At 46.4% G+C, this 13,286-nt stretch overlaps 1 protein-coding gene across 1 annotated transcript; it reads left to right on the top strand.

Annotated features, from left to right (window-relative positions):
• Window positions 1-6,312: 6,312 nt before the first annotated feature.
• On the top strand, window positions 6,313-13,024 carry Slc7a3 (solute carrier family 7 member 3). Its single transcript, XM_028892058.2, has 12 exons — window positions 6,313-6,542; window positions 7,597-7,971; window positions 8,475-8,633; window positions 8,873-9,050; window positions 9,197-9,309; window positions 9,428-9,650; window positions 9,836-9,975; window positions 10,066-10,168; window positions 11,017-11,183; window positions 11,790-11,956; window positions 12,241-12,349; window positions 12,483-13,024. Exons 2-12 carry the CDS (start codon window positions 7,602-7,604, stop codon window positions 12,611-12,613), a joined length of 1,860 nt encoding a protein of 619 aa, XP_028747891.1. The 5' UTR covers window positions 6,313-6,542; window positions 7,597-7,601; the 3' UTR covers window positions 12,614-13,024.
• Window positions 13,025-13,286: the final 262 nt, after the last annotated feature.

Raw genomic sequence — 13,286 nt, 5'->3', positions numbered from 1 at the left:
TGGTGTCCTGACTTAACAAATTTTTTTTGTTGTTCTTTTTCATTTTTTTTGAGACAGGGTTTTTCTGTGTAACAGTCCTTAAACTCACTTTGTAGACCAGGCTGGCCTTGAACTCACAGAGACCTGCCTGCTTCTGCCTTCCAAGTGCTGAGATTAAAGGCATGCGCCACCACTGCCTGGCCCTTAACAAATGTCAAAATTTTACAAACAATAGTTATTGAAAATAGTGTGCTGGCCATTCACTATATCCAAGAAATGCACCCAAACTGTCCACCAACTGAGGTATGGGCAAAGAAATTGAGTTTTTTTAATATTTATTTATTATGTATACAGCATGTATGCCTGCATGCCAGAAGAGGGCACCACATCTCATTACAGATGGTTGTGAGCCACCATGTGGTTGCTGGGAATTGAACTCAGGACCTCTGGAAGAGCAGTTAGTGCTCTTAACCTCTGAGCCATCTCTCCAGCCCCAGAAATTGAGATCTTGCACAGGTACTCATAACTATTGTGAGTTCAAGAGTACAATAGCCATGTCATGCCTGGAAATCAACATTCCACACAGCTCTCCTGCCTTTCCTCCGGAATGGTCCCTGAGCCTGGGGGTAGTGGTGCTATAGATAAATGTCTCACTTATGACTGAGCCAAATGAAATACTTTTAAGAAAAAAAATAAAGGGTAAGAATATGTGTGCGGCAGTGTATGTGCCTGCCATGGTACACGTGTAGAGGTCAGAAGATAACTTGCAGGAGTTGGCTCTCTTATTCCACCAAGTGAGTTGTAGGGATTTGCCTACTGAGCCATTTTTTCCAGGCCCTGCCTTGTTTTTGTTGTTTGTTTTGAGACACTGTTTCTGAGTAGCCCAGGATGATCTTGAACTTAGAGTCCTCCTGCCTCAACTCCCTAAGTGCTGGTTTTATAGCATGTGTTACCACATTAGACTCAAATCTATCATTTGTTTGTTTGTTTATTCGTTTATTGAGACAGGGTTTCACTGCATAGCCCTTAATGGCCAGAAACTTGCTATGTAAAGCAGGCTGGCTTTGAACTCAGAGAGATCACCTGCCTCCGCCTGCATAGTGTTATGATTAAAAACATACATCACCACCTCCAGTGTCCCTTTGCGTTACACTGGTGAATTTGTCATGCTGTATGGTACAAAGGTCTTTGAGTAGTGATTAAGCTTGCCAGTAAGTAGACCTTAAAATAAGATTGTCTTGGATCTAATCACATGAGCCCCAAAATGGAAGCAGGAGACTAGAGTGTAGCTCAGTGGTAGATCCCATGGTTAGTGGGCACAAGGATTTAGTCTCCAGTACTCCACCCCCAAAAAAGTACATGTGGAGAGAGAATCTGAAGCAACATAGCTTGAGGGTGGAGTGGACTGCATGTTCAGGGAACCAGAAACCCCAGTCCTCTAGCTGCAGGGAGATGAATCATGCCAGCCACTAGAATGAGCTTGGAGGTGGATTCTCCACCAAGAGCGTTTAAGAAGTAACGAGTACCTGAAGATGACGGCATCTGATTTTAGGATCAGATGAGACCCTTAGAAGAGCTGTGCCACACATCAGTTCTGGTCTGCATAAATTGTTGGAGAAATTGGTGTTGTTTTAAGTAGTTAAGTTTGTAGTTATTTTATGACAGAAATAGAAGACAGATACATGTAATTTTCCCTTTCCAATTAATGTCTAATCTGCAGGGTAATGCTTTGAAATCATGAGACTTGATTATCTATTGATTATCTTTACCTGAATTAGTTATGACTGGTGAGGGAAAAATAGTGATTTCCTTTCTTCTTGTTTCTCACCCAAATTACTTATTTCATTTCTAGCTTTACTTAGGTATATTTGGCAAATACTACCTATGTATGTATATTTAAGATAAATTATTACCATAATGAAATTAATTAGTATAATATTAAAAAAACTACAGCTGGCCAGGCGGTGGTGACACATGCTTTCTTTAATCCCAGCATTTGGGAGGCAGAGGTAAGTGGATCTCTGTGAGCTCCAGGCCAGCCTGGTCTACAAAGAGAGTTCCAGGACAGCTAAGATTGTAACACAGAGACACTCTGTCTTAAAAAACCAAAACCAAAAACCACAATAAACAAACCAACAGAAAACTACAGCTGGGCATTATGGTGCACTTCTTTAATCCTAGCACTCCAGAGGAGAGGCAAGTGGATTTCTATGAGTTCAAAGCCAGCCTAGTCTATGCAGTGAGTTCCAGGACAGCCAGGGTTACATGGTGAGAACCAGTCTCAAAAACAAACAAACAAACAAACAAAAAAAACCCCCAATAAATCCATAAATCTGTCAAGAAGTAAGAGATAGTTTATTTTGGAGCCAAATATGAGTTTCTATGGTCCAGGAACACAGATTTAAGTTTTACCCCCAATTCTTTGCTCCAATGTGGTAACAGGTTCATGGAGCTTTTATAGTAACAGAAGAAAACCACAAATCTAGACCTTTTCAAACACATTGGTGCATACATCAGGTAGGGAGATTGCAGCAAAGCTGGGAAATCTTTGCTATAGTTCTCTGATTTGATCTGAGGACATTACTAGCTTTTAGGTTGGTGGAAGGTGGGGATCTGTGCATATATTCCTGAAGCATTCACCTAATAGTCACAAAATATTAGGTCATACATAAGGATGGGCAGTGAATGACTATTTAAGAGAGCGAAGGCAGCCCAAGACAGTTTGGCTTTGGACCTGCATCCAACTTCTTCACAATCACTGAAGTACTCATCAATCAGCCCATGTAGAATGTCCAATATAGGTGTGGCTTCTTTCTAGGGACTTTAATTCACAAACGTATCCATCACACAGCACACCTGGGCAGGGTGTGTGTATGTGTGTGTACATGTGTATGTACGTGTGTATGAGTGTGTGTCTGTGTGGTTGCATTTTATTTTTTCCTTTCGTCTGTTATGAGAAAGTGAAAAATCACCCAGCAAATGTCAAGTATATACAAGCATATGCAGAGTTACTGTCTAATATGATACAGTACCTGCACCTGCCCTCACCATGGCATGCTTTAGGCCTCCACAGGTATTCATCCCACAGAGCTGAGCCTTTGTAGCTTCTGATCAACACTGAAAGGTTTGCCACTGTCCTGGCAGGAAAGAGGTTTTCTAAAGAGACACCTGTGCCCCACCCTTTGCCTATCAGACCATTGAGACAATAGATTCCAAGGAATGGAATTTCCCCAGGGGTCTCAAACTCCAGAGGGGAGTTTGTCTTTCTGGAAGAAATCCCACACAACTTGTCAGACCACCTTGTAGAAGAAACTGAACCAGGGACCACAGCTTGACTGGGACTGCTTAAACGTCTCTACCTCTGTTTAAGCCTAAGCCTCATGTGAATGTTCTGAAGATGGAGGTGGGGTGGTCACAGGACTTATCTATTCTGCTTCCCAATATGGCACATTAAAGACATCTCTTTTCTCTGTTTTCCACTATTAATTGTCTCTTTAACTCTCATTAAAGAACTTGTTGTGGCTGCCAGGACCCTCCAGGCTTTGTAAAGTCTCTGATAACAGGGTTAGGGTTGCCAACAGCTAGAGTGAGTGTTGGGAGGAAATGAGTAGTTACTAGGAATGGGCTGAGGGTTTCCTTTGGTGATGAAAATGTTCTTAAATTGATGGACGTACAACTCTGTGAATATAATTAAACCCTACTGAATTGTACACTTTAAAAGGGTGAATTTTTCCAAGGCTGGGTATGGTGGAACAGGAGGGAGGATGACGAGTTCAAAACTATCCTGAGCTACATAGAGAACCCAAGGCCAGTCTGGTCTACACAAGACCCTGTCTCAATATATAAATGAATGAATGAATGAATGAATGAATGAATAAATAAATAAATAAATAAATAAATGGGTGGATAGATTTTGATGGGCACAGTGGTGTATGCTTGTAATCTTAATACCTGGAAGATGGAGACAGGACCTTTAAGAGTTATATATAGTCCAGTTTGGGTTACATGAGACTCTGTCTCAAAAAAAGGTGAACTTTTTGATGTAGATATTCTATCTATAATTTCGTTTGTAATAAGTTACACACATTTGGTATTCAGCCCAATTTCTGGGTACCCAGTTCCTAAAGTCCTTGGAATCTCCAAAGTGATAAATGTCTTTTTGTATTGCTAATGATGACTGCTGGCTGGGGGTTCCAGAATAGCTTCCGGATGGGGGTTGGTTGCCAGGGGAACCAAATTGAGATTTGAAGTGCTTCAGGAAGTATTATTTGTTTATTGTCTAGTACATTTAAGATACTTGATAATCCTGGAGAGGGACATCTGTTATACCAAGTCTAATCTTTTAGTGCCTCCCAATAAACATTCTACTTGCTAGCTTCTTGCATCTTTGGAGGTCCACAGCTAGCCATCCCACATTCCTTAAGGTTCAGTTTAAGCCCTTGCAATTCTTCCTTCTCAGTGTCTTACAAAGCCTTCCTTAGTCATTCCAGTCTGTACTACTTGTCTGAACATTTATCAGTTTGCCAATTAATCTCATTATCTAATCAGTCACTGAGTTTAAGCAGCCAAATTGTTGTTATATACACTAAGATATTACTTTGAATCTGTATCAGATTTTCATTGACTATTGCCCCTTGCCAGACAGAAAGACTTACTTCATGATGCCACTTAAGCAGCCCAAGTACCCAATAATCCAAGAGCTCCAGGTGTGCTAGAAGCATCTTGTGACCAAAGTCATGCAAAGGCTGTAAAGATCCCTCAGAAAAAACAATTCTATAAATCATGGAAAACAGTCACTCTTTTCCACAATGACTTCTTCAGGGTCTAAATACTTTGAGAAAACAAATATTCATTCAGATGTTTACCTGAGATGCTGTGAAAAAAACTGTTTCATTCTAATATTTACCCTAGATACAGTGATGGCTAGATTCCCACAACAGTTGTCATACCAACTACTCCACAAGTGCATCCTTTTTGATTGTGGTGTGGAGGTAGGGTGGGGTGTGGGGTGGTGGTCAACAGAAGCCTCACACGTGCTAGCTAGGCAAGTGCTCTACCACAGAGTCATCTCTGTAGCCTGCTTTATTGAATGTCTAAGAGGTGCTTTACCTAGCTGAAAAGACCGATTCTTTCAAAAAAGAATTTGTACCTGGGATTGGTGGCACAGGCTTGTAACCACAGCATTTTGGGAGGTTGAAGCCTTCAGGAGAATAATTAGTTTAAGGTTAGCCTGAGCTACATAGTAAATTTCAGTTAACCTTGGGCTACAGAGGAGACTCTCAAGAAGGACTTGGGTGCTAGATGAGTGAATCATAAGAAAACGATGTATTTTGGGCTATCCTTAGCTACTTAGATGACTTAGCAGAAGAGAGCTACACCTTCACAACCCTTACAATCAAGGCAGTAAGAGTTTTAAGAACTAATAGAGCCACATGGATCACCTTAAGATTCTTCCGTCTTCTACTGTTTCCTATCACTAGCCTAAAAGGACCCGCCTCTTGCTGGAGCTGAACACTTCCTCTTGTGCGCATTTGAATGAGGTAGCGTGCCTATGGGAGGTAGACCTTCAAACTACAGGCCAGCTTTTATCAGAAGGGTGGTTCAACAATAGTGTTGAAGCTCCAAACTTCTGCTTAGTCACCAGTAAAATGGGATTAAAAGGGTGGGGCTGTAACAGCTCATTGATGTGGTCTCAGCATTGGTCCCCATCACTACAAATTTTAAGAGAAGTTTCTCTCCCTCAGTCCTTAAATATTCATAATTTCACCTGTGTTATTGACAGGCAGGTGGAGAGATGCTACACATACACTGTGGCCCAGGACTCTACACAGGATTAATTATGTGGGTACAGGTGGTTTGAGACTGTCTTTCCTGCCCTTGCTGTCTGCCTTAGAAACAGTTGAGGGGGAGAGCTGAGGGCCAGCAGTCAGATGGCGGCTCATAGCCTTACACAGTCCTTCCGAAGGATTTCATGCAGACAAGAAAGCGAAGGGAGAAGACAGAGGAGGTGGAGACTTGGTGCTATTTGCCCCGCCATCCTTTACACAATTCCTTTATTCGCTCCCCTCCCCAGGGCTGCCAATAATCACCGATTCTGACTAATCCTGCACAAAAGTAGAAAATTCCCAGGGGATCTATGGTCAGGAAGCTTCTTATTGTCCTCTGACCACCAGAAAGGCAAATGGGAAAAGGCTATCCTCCCCCCTTTCTCGTTCCCCGCCATGCCCTGCTTGCTGTTTTTGGTTGGGAAGCAGTCTCAGGCTTGCAAAGCCGAGTGTGTGTGTGTGTGTGTGTGTGTGTGTGTGTGTGTGTACACAAGCCCGCGCGTGGGTATGTATATTGTGTTGTGTGTTATGTGTAGGGAGAGGGTTTGGAGGTGGGATCCCATGACGTTACTGGCTCCTCCTCCCAGTGAATATAAGGGGCGCTTGGCGCGCAACGACCCTAAGCAGCAGCATTGAAGCCTGAGCAGCTCAAGTCTGCAGACCCAACCCAACTCTGAAGTCAGCTTCACTGAACCAAATCTGAGAATCTTCGCTCTCTGGGCTTGCCACAGCTCTCTGGTAAGCCTTTGGGGCCGACACGTGTGTCAGAGAGGGGAGAGGGAGGGTCCGTGTATACCTAGGCTTCTCAGGCAACCACGGCATGCAGTTGCATCAGCGGGCTGTGACCTGTTGCTAGCAAGACCCTAGCCCAGCAGCCGGGTCTTCCTGGCTCCAGCGCAGCCCCAGACCGTTTCTAGATGGCACCATAAAATCTAGATGCTGAATCTAGGGCCACCGGGCGGGGGATCCCTAGTCTGCGAAGGGGTGTGTGTGAGCGATCTAGGGCTGGCTTTGTAACCCCCCTCGCCCTCCCGCCGGGCACATCTCCCAATTTCAGATACCAAAGCCCCGCCTCACCCCTGATGCTCGCAGACCAGCCTAGCGGGGCGGGAGGAAGTGGGGGAATATTTGCAGGCTCAGGTGGAGTGCTGTGGGCTTGGTGAGGAGGGCTGAGATCGAGGCAGTGTCCACTTTTAACCTGCAGCGAGGTCAGTCCCCTCTTCCAGGTGGTGGGAGCCATGTCTCTTTGAAGCCCTCTGGGCGCACCACTGAAAGGAATGTAGGTATTGGGTGTGAGAAGAGGCTCTCCCAGAGTTGCCCAGAGTTGAGTTCCGCTTGATTCACCAGGAGCTACAGGCCAGGAAACAGAAACGTGAGGCTTCAAGGCTGCTGGGCTGGGCTCTAGAGTAAATCCCATAGGTTCTTGGCCAGAAAAAGAAAAAAAAAAAAACAAAAAACCATAATGTCCAAGCACTTACTAGCGGCTAACCACTGTGCTCCAAGGGGCTCACACTGGCCTCTTCTGAAATGAGTCCTTCCACCAGCCTCAGAGATACTGTAATCCCTACTTGCATTATTATTGTAATTCCTACTTGCATAGGAAGAATCGGATGTTAGAGATAAAGTGGCTTGCTTTCCCCCCTCAAGCCACCCTCCTTTGTCCCCGGAGCTCTTTCACTTAGTGGAGTGGGTTTTGTAATTCACTTTCAGAGCTTGGGGATAATGAGACCCATTGAAGGGGCTTTTGTCTTGTTTTTCACCAGAACCTAGCTAGCATCCTTTTCAATTCCAGGCAGAATGCGGTGGCAGGCACTTAGAAGATTTGGTCAAAAGCTGGTGCGGAGACGTGCGTTGGAGCCAGGCATGGGCGAGACTCGCCTTGCCAGATGCCTAAGCACCCTCGACTTAGTGGCCCTGGGTGTGGGCAGCACCTTGGGTGCAGGTGTGTATGTCCTGGCTGGTGAGGTGGCCAAAGATAAAGCAGGACCATCCATTGTGATCTGCTTTTTGGTGGCTGCTCTGTCTTCCGTGTTGGCTGGACTGTGCTATGCTGAGTTTGGCGCCCGGGTCCCTGGCTCTGGTTCTGCCTATCTCTACAGTTATGTCACGGTCGGTGAACTCTGGGCCTTCACTACCGGCTGGAACCTCATCCTCTCCTACGTCATTGGTGAGAAAGATGCGTGGGGTGGGGTGGGTGCCTGTGTGGATGAGTACACAGGTAGTAAAGGGATGACGGATCCAGGAAGCTGAGGAGACTGCTGAGGCCACACTTCTTAGTATCTCAATTCTTCTAGATGTTTGTATTTTTATGTGGAGGGGTGTGTGGAGGGGCTGAAGGTGCAGAACAATTGTACACCTCTGTCTGGTCTTCATTCATTAAGATACTGGTTTGGGTTTTTTTTTTTAAATTAATAGCAGGAGCTGGGTCTAGTGGTGTACAACCTATGATCCCAGGAGGATGAGGTAGGAGGACCATGTGTTTGAGTTTGAGGCCAGGCTAAGCCTCAGCTACATAGAGACCTGTTGCACACACCCCCACCCCCCGCCCCAAGTAAGATGGATAATAATGGTGGGGATCTGGGTGAGGCGGATGTGTGGGCGGGAGGGAACTTGACCTCATCATTTTTCTGAGTATTGGGATTACAGTACAAAATACAATTGCTATACCAGGTACAGCCAGTGTGGCCCGGGCTTGGAGCTCTGCTTTTGACAATCTGATTGGGAACCACATCTCTGAGACTCTGAAGGGGACCATCTCACTGCATGTGCCCCATGTTCTCGCAGAATATCCAGATTTCTTTGCTATGGCTCTTGTGTTGCTGCTCACTGGTGAGGCAAGGGGCGGGGTTGAATGATGGGCGGGGTTGGGCCAGGATTGAATGATGGGCGGGGTTGGGCCAGGGTTGAATGATGGCGGGGTTGGGCCAGGGAAGGGCTTGAAGGAGTGTTAATGATGGGGAGGAGGAAGCTGGGAAGGAAGGAGTCTGCCACACAGAGGCAGGAAAAAGGAAAAGCAAGCTTGGAGGAAGGATTCAGTCTCTCAGGATCCTGAACAATTTTCTCCACAGGATTGTTGGCCCTGGGGGCGAGTGAATCGGCCCTGGTTACCAAAGTGTTCACAGGGGCCAACCTCTTGGTTCTCGGGTTTGTCATCATCTCTGGCTTCATTATGGGAGATCTGAAAAACTGGAAGCTCACAAAAGAGGACTATTGCTTGACCATGGGTGGACTCAATGACACTTGTAGGTTAGAAAGCCACAAATCTCGGACCATAATGGGGGAGGGGGAGATCTAGAGTGGGAGTGGGAGATAACCGAGCAGCTGGGCATTAGGGAAAAGGTACAGACAGGCTTAGCCGAACGTACTTCTTTCTGTTCCTTCTTGTACTCTAGCTTCGAGTCTATGGGCTCTGGAGGTTTCATGCCTTTTGGTTTGGAAGGGATCCTCCGTGGCGCTGCTACCTGTTTCTATGCCTTCGTTGGTTTTGACTGTATTGCGACCACCGGTCAGTCACAGCCTCCCGGCTCACCGTGGGTGCTGTTTGGGATCATACAGACTGGGGGTGGTACGGGAGCAAGCCTACTTCCCTGGTTCAGAACATTGTGTCATGTGTTTCCTTGCAGGGGAAGAGGCTCAGAATCCCCAGCGCTCCATCCCTATGGGTATTGTGATCTCACTGTCCGTCTGCTTTCTGGCGTACTTTGGCGTGTCTGCGGCACTTACCCTCATGATGCCTTACTACAAGCTTCGGCCGGAGAGCCCTCTGCCCGAGGCATTTTCCTACGTTGGCTGGGATCCTGCCAGCTACCTTGTGGCTGTTGGCTCCCTCTGTGCTCTTTCCACTAGGTCAGTGTTAAAATATATGTTGCCTCGGTGGCCGTAGTTTCCGGTTATGTCCATTTTTGTGCCAGAGAATGCTCCTTAGGAGGGCTGACAAGGGGAGGCGGAGATGCTGTGATCACACAGGCTTGCAATAGATACCTTGGTGAACTCATTGCCACTTGGACTCACTTGGACATTGTCTTTTTCAGCCTTTTGGGCTCCATGTTTCCGATGCCCCGGGTGATCTACGCGATGGCAGAAGATGGCCTCCTGTTCCGTGTCCTGGCTAAGGTCCACAGTGGCACGCACACCCCCATTGTGGCCACTGTGGTATCTGGTGTTATTGCAGGTAGCAGAACAAAAACGCCCCCTTTGGTTGTTCCTCCGAGTCCTTTAACTTCCTTCTGTCACGTGCTTTCTTTTTGTCTGCCAATGTTAGCATTCATGGCATTCCTCTTTGAACTCGCCGACCTGGTGGACCTCATGTCAATTGGGACTCTGCTTGCTTACTCCCTGGTGTCCATTTGTGTTCTCATTCTGAGGTAAGACTTGAGTTTGTATTTCTGGGGAGGCACAATATGCTCAGCCCTGCTCTGTCTTCTGTCACCCTGACTGCTCGCGTAATCTGGCTATCTTGCCCTGTCCAAAAGAGCCTCATTGTCTCTGTCTGTGTCTCTGTCTCTCTCTTTGTGTGTGTGTGTGGGGGGGCGCTGTTTTGCATATCCATGTAGGTGTGTGTGCATTTGTGTGTGGAGGCCAGAGGTCAGAGTTAGGTGTCTATCTACATCCCTCTCCACTGTATTTTTTTGGATGGAGTCTCTCATTGAACTTGGAGCTTACTGGTTGGCTAAGTTGCCTGGCTAATGAATTCCAGGAATCCTAGCTCCAACCCCCTAGCACTGAGTTCCAGGACCCCTGGATTTTATATGAGTGCTGGAGATTGGAACTCAAGTCCTGTAATCATGGTTGTCTGGCAGACACTTGAATATTTAAACATAAGTTCTTCCCCCCCCCCCCGTGTGTGTGTGTGTGTGTGTGTGTCTGTCTGTCTGTCTGTCTGTCTGTCTGCTGCCTTTGGAGGCCCTAAGAGGATATCGAATCCCCTGGAGCTAAGAGTTATAGGTGGTCATGAACTGCCCAGTGAGGGTGCTAGGAGCTGAACTCAGGTCTTCTATAAGAGAAGCAAAAACTCTTAACTGCCGAGCCCTCTCCCCAGCCCTGTGCTAGATCCTTTACAGGCCGAGCCCTCTCCCCAGCCCTGTGCTAGATCCTTTACAGGCCGAGCCCTCTCCTCAGCCCAAGCTTCTACCTTGAATAAAGAAGCCGCCTGGAAAAAAGATGGAGAATCATTAACAGATATTATTAAAATTGTTTCTTATTGTTGCCACAGATACCAGCCTGACCAGGAAATGAAGAACGATGAAGAGGAAGTGGAATCGCAGGAGGAGAAGACACTTGAGGAAGAGAAGCTGACTACCCAGGCTCTGTTTTGTCCAGTCAACTCCATCCCTTCCCTCCTTTCTGGCCGAGTTGTCTATGTCTGCGCCTCACTGCTTGGTGAGCAGTGGATGTTTCTTTTGTTTAAGATTTATTTATTTTGCCGGGCAGTGGTGGTGCACACCTTTAATCCCAGCACTTGGGAGGCAGAGGCAGGCAGATCTCTGTGAGTTCGAGACCAGCCTGGGCTACAGAGTGAGTTCCAGGACAGCCAGATTGCTTCACAGAGAAACCCTGTCTGTAAAACCAACAAACAAAACCCAAACAAACAAACAAACAAACAAAATATCTCTTTATTTTGATGTGTATGAGTACTTTGTACTGTGTGCATGCCTGGTACCTACGTAGGTCAGAAGAAGGCATCTGATCCCCTGGAACTGGAGTTATAATGATTGCGAGTCACCATGTGGGTGCTGGGAACCAAACTCAGGTCTTCTGCAAGAGCAGCAAGTGCTCCTAACCATTGAGCCATATCACCAGCTCTAAGCAGTGGCTTTTTTCTTTGGGAAGGTTTGGACAGATCAGCATGACAGGGTGGACATTGTGTGGTGACATTTGGTGAGAGAGAGGTCTAGCAAGAGGGTAATCCTGGGAACGGGAGGCCTTAACAGCTTTGCATATCGGTCCAAGAGTCGGTTTTGATACCTCTCCACTTGACTTTTGAAGCTGTACTACTGACTGTTCTTTGCCTGGTGCTGACCCGATGGACAACTCCGCTTAGTTCTGGAGACCCAGTGTGGATCACAGTGGTTGTGCTGATCCTGGGGCTCATTCTTGGAACTGCTGGAGTCCTCTGGAGACAGCCACAGAACAACACTCCCCTTCACTTTAAGGTAAAGGATGTCTCTTTCCCCCACCAGTCTGTCTTATGTTCTTTAATTGGACACAAGGTAGCTGTCAAGAGTATTTAGGCCAGACTCCTTGCTGATACTCTCTAGTTCCTTCCTTTCTAGTTCCATTTTCTTACGTTCTGCATTTGGGGAGTCTACAATAATATATGTGGTAGATGAGTGGCTGCTGGGATCCAGGTCATGAGTAGGGCTCGAACTTGGCCTCCTCTGCCCCCAGTAAGGTAAGAGCCATCATGTTGTAGGTGAAGATTTATCCTGTTTTGCAGGTGCCTCTTCTGCCTCTACTCCCGCTGGTGAGCATCTTTGTGAATGTTTACCTGATGATGCAAATGACAGTTGGCACTTGGGCCCGATTTGGGATCTGGATGCTGATTGGTAGGTGTCTGCTTTGGAAGAATAAGCCTCTTAGGTGTCCTACACCAGTTCCTTTCCCTCCTGATCTCCAGTTGGAGACCTATTGCGCCTTTCCAGGTTACACTTCCACCTTACAGTTGTCTTTCTCTACTAGGGTTTGGTATCTACTTTGGCTATGGGATCCAGCACAGTGTGGAAGAAGTTAAGAATCACCAAACCCTACCGAAAACAAGGACCCAAACTGTAGACCTTGATCTCACTGCTTCCTGTGTTCACACCATTTGACCTAATCAAACCCGAGTGCTGTCTAGTCCCCCTACACAATAATGGAGAGCACTCTTGACCCCACAGAGAGCTGGGCCTCTCATGTGGTACTAGTGGGGGATACTCAATAGAGCTTTATTTATTGTGGAACAATGAACATTTCTTTGCTGTTTCTCATTTATTTTTTATTTACTTGTCTACTTTGGAATTGTCCCTGTAGTTGCTAAAATGTTATTAAAGGAAAGCAGAAGAAAAAAAACTGTCCTGTTCTTTGCTTATTAGAGATGATGCAAAGCTTGGCTTTAAGACTGGAGAGACTCTGAGCAGTATCCTGTGTCTTTTTCTCTGGTAGTCACAAAACTTTCTGCCGTCCTGGGGACGCACCTTCTGGGCTAGGGTTTGGAGAACGTAGTAAAAGCAGCCTAATCTACTCATGCTTGTGAAGAAACAGCCCGAAGAGGTAATTTTCCTTTGTGGTGCTGCACATTAGGCCCTGGATAAGTTCTCAGACTGCACTGTTCTCTGGGATTGGGGTGGACTCACGTCTCAACACTACTTAGGTTAGACACTGAGACCAATGTCTTGTAGTGCACATCTTTCAGTTGGACCAGTCTCCCGTTGCTACCTGGGCTTGGAGGAGTTATGGAAACTAGAGGGTTTTTTTTTGTTGTTGTTTTTCGAGATAGGGTTTCTC

The sequence above is a fragment of the Peromyscus leucopus genome, chromosome X (assembly GCF_004664715.2).
Source record: "Peromyscus leucopus breed LL Stock chromosome X, UCI_PerLeu_2.1, whole genome shotgun sequence".
Classification (NCBI taxonomy): Eukaryota; Metazoa; Chordata; class Mammalia; order Rodentia; family Cricetidae; genus Peromyscus; species Peromyscus leucopus.
The sequence above is the reverse complement of the archived record's forward strand: the minus strand, read 5'-3'. Positions and strand labels throughout refer to the sequence as shown.

What these genes read in the sequence shown, in the direction of transcription:
- Slc7a3 (XM_028892058.2), top strand. Translation starts at nt 7,602, where the DNA reads ATGCGGTGGCAGGCACTTAGAAGATTTGGTCAAAAGCTGGTGCGGAGA. An exon ending in CATCCTCTCCTACGTCATTG is followed by an intron (nt 7,972 to 8,474) that starts GTGAGAAAGATG and finishes TTGCTATACCAG; the next exon opens with GTACAGCCAGTGTGGCCCGG. An exon ending in TGTCTGCGCCTCACTGCTTG is followed by an intron (nt 11,184 to 11,789) that starts GTGAGCAGTGGA and finishes TGACTTTTGAAG; the next exon opens with CTGTACTACTGACTGTTCTT.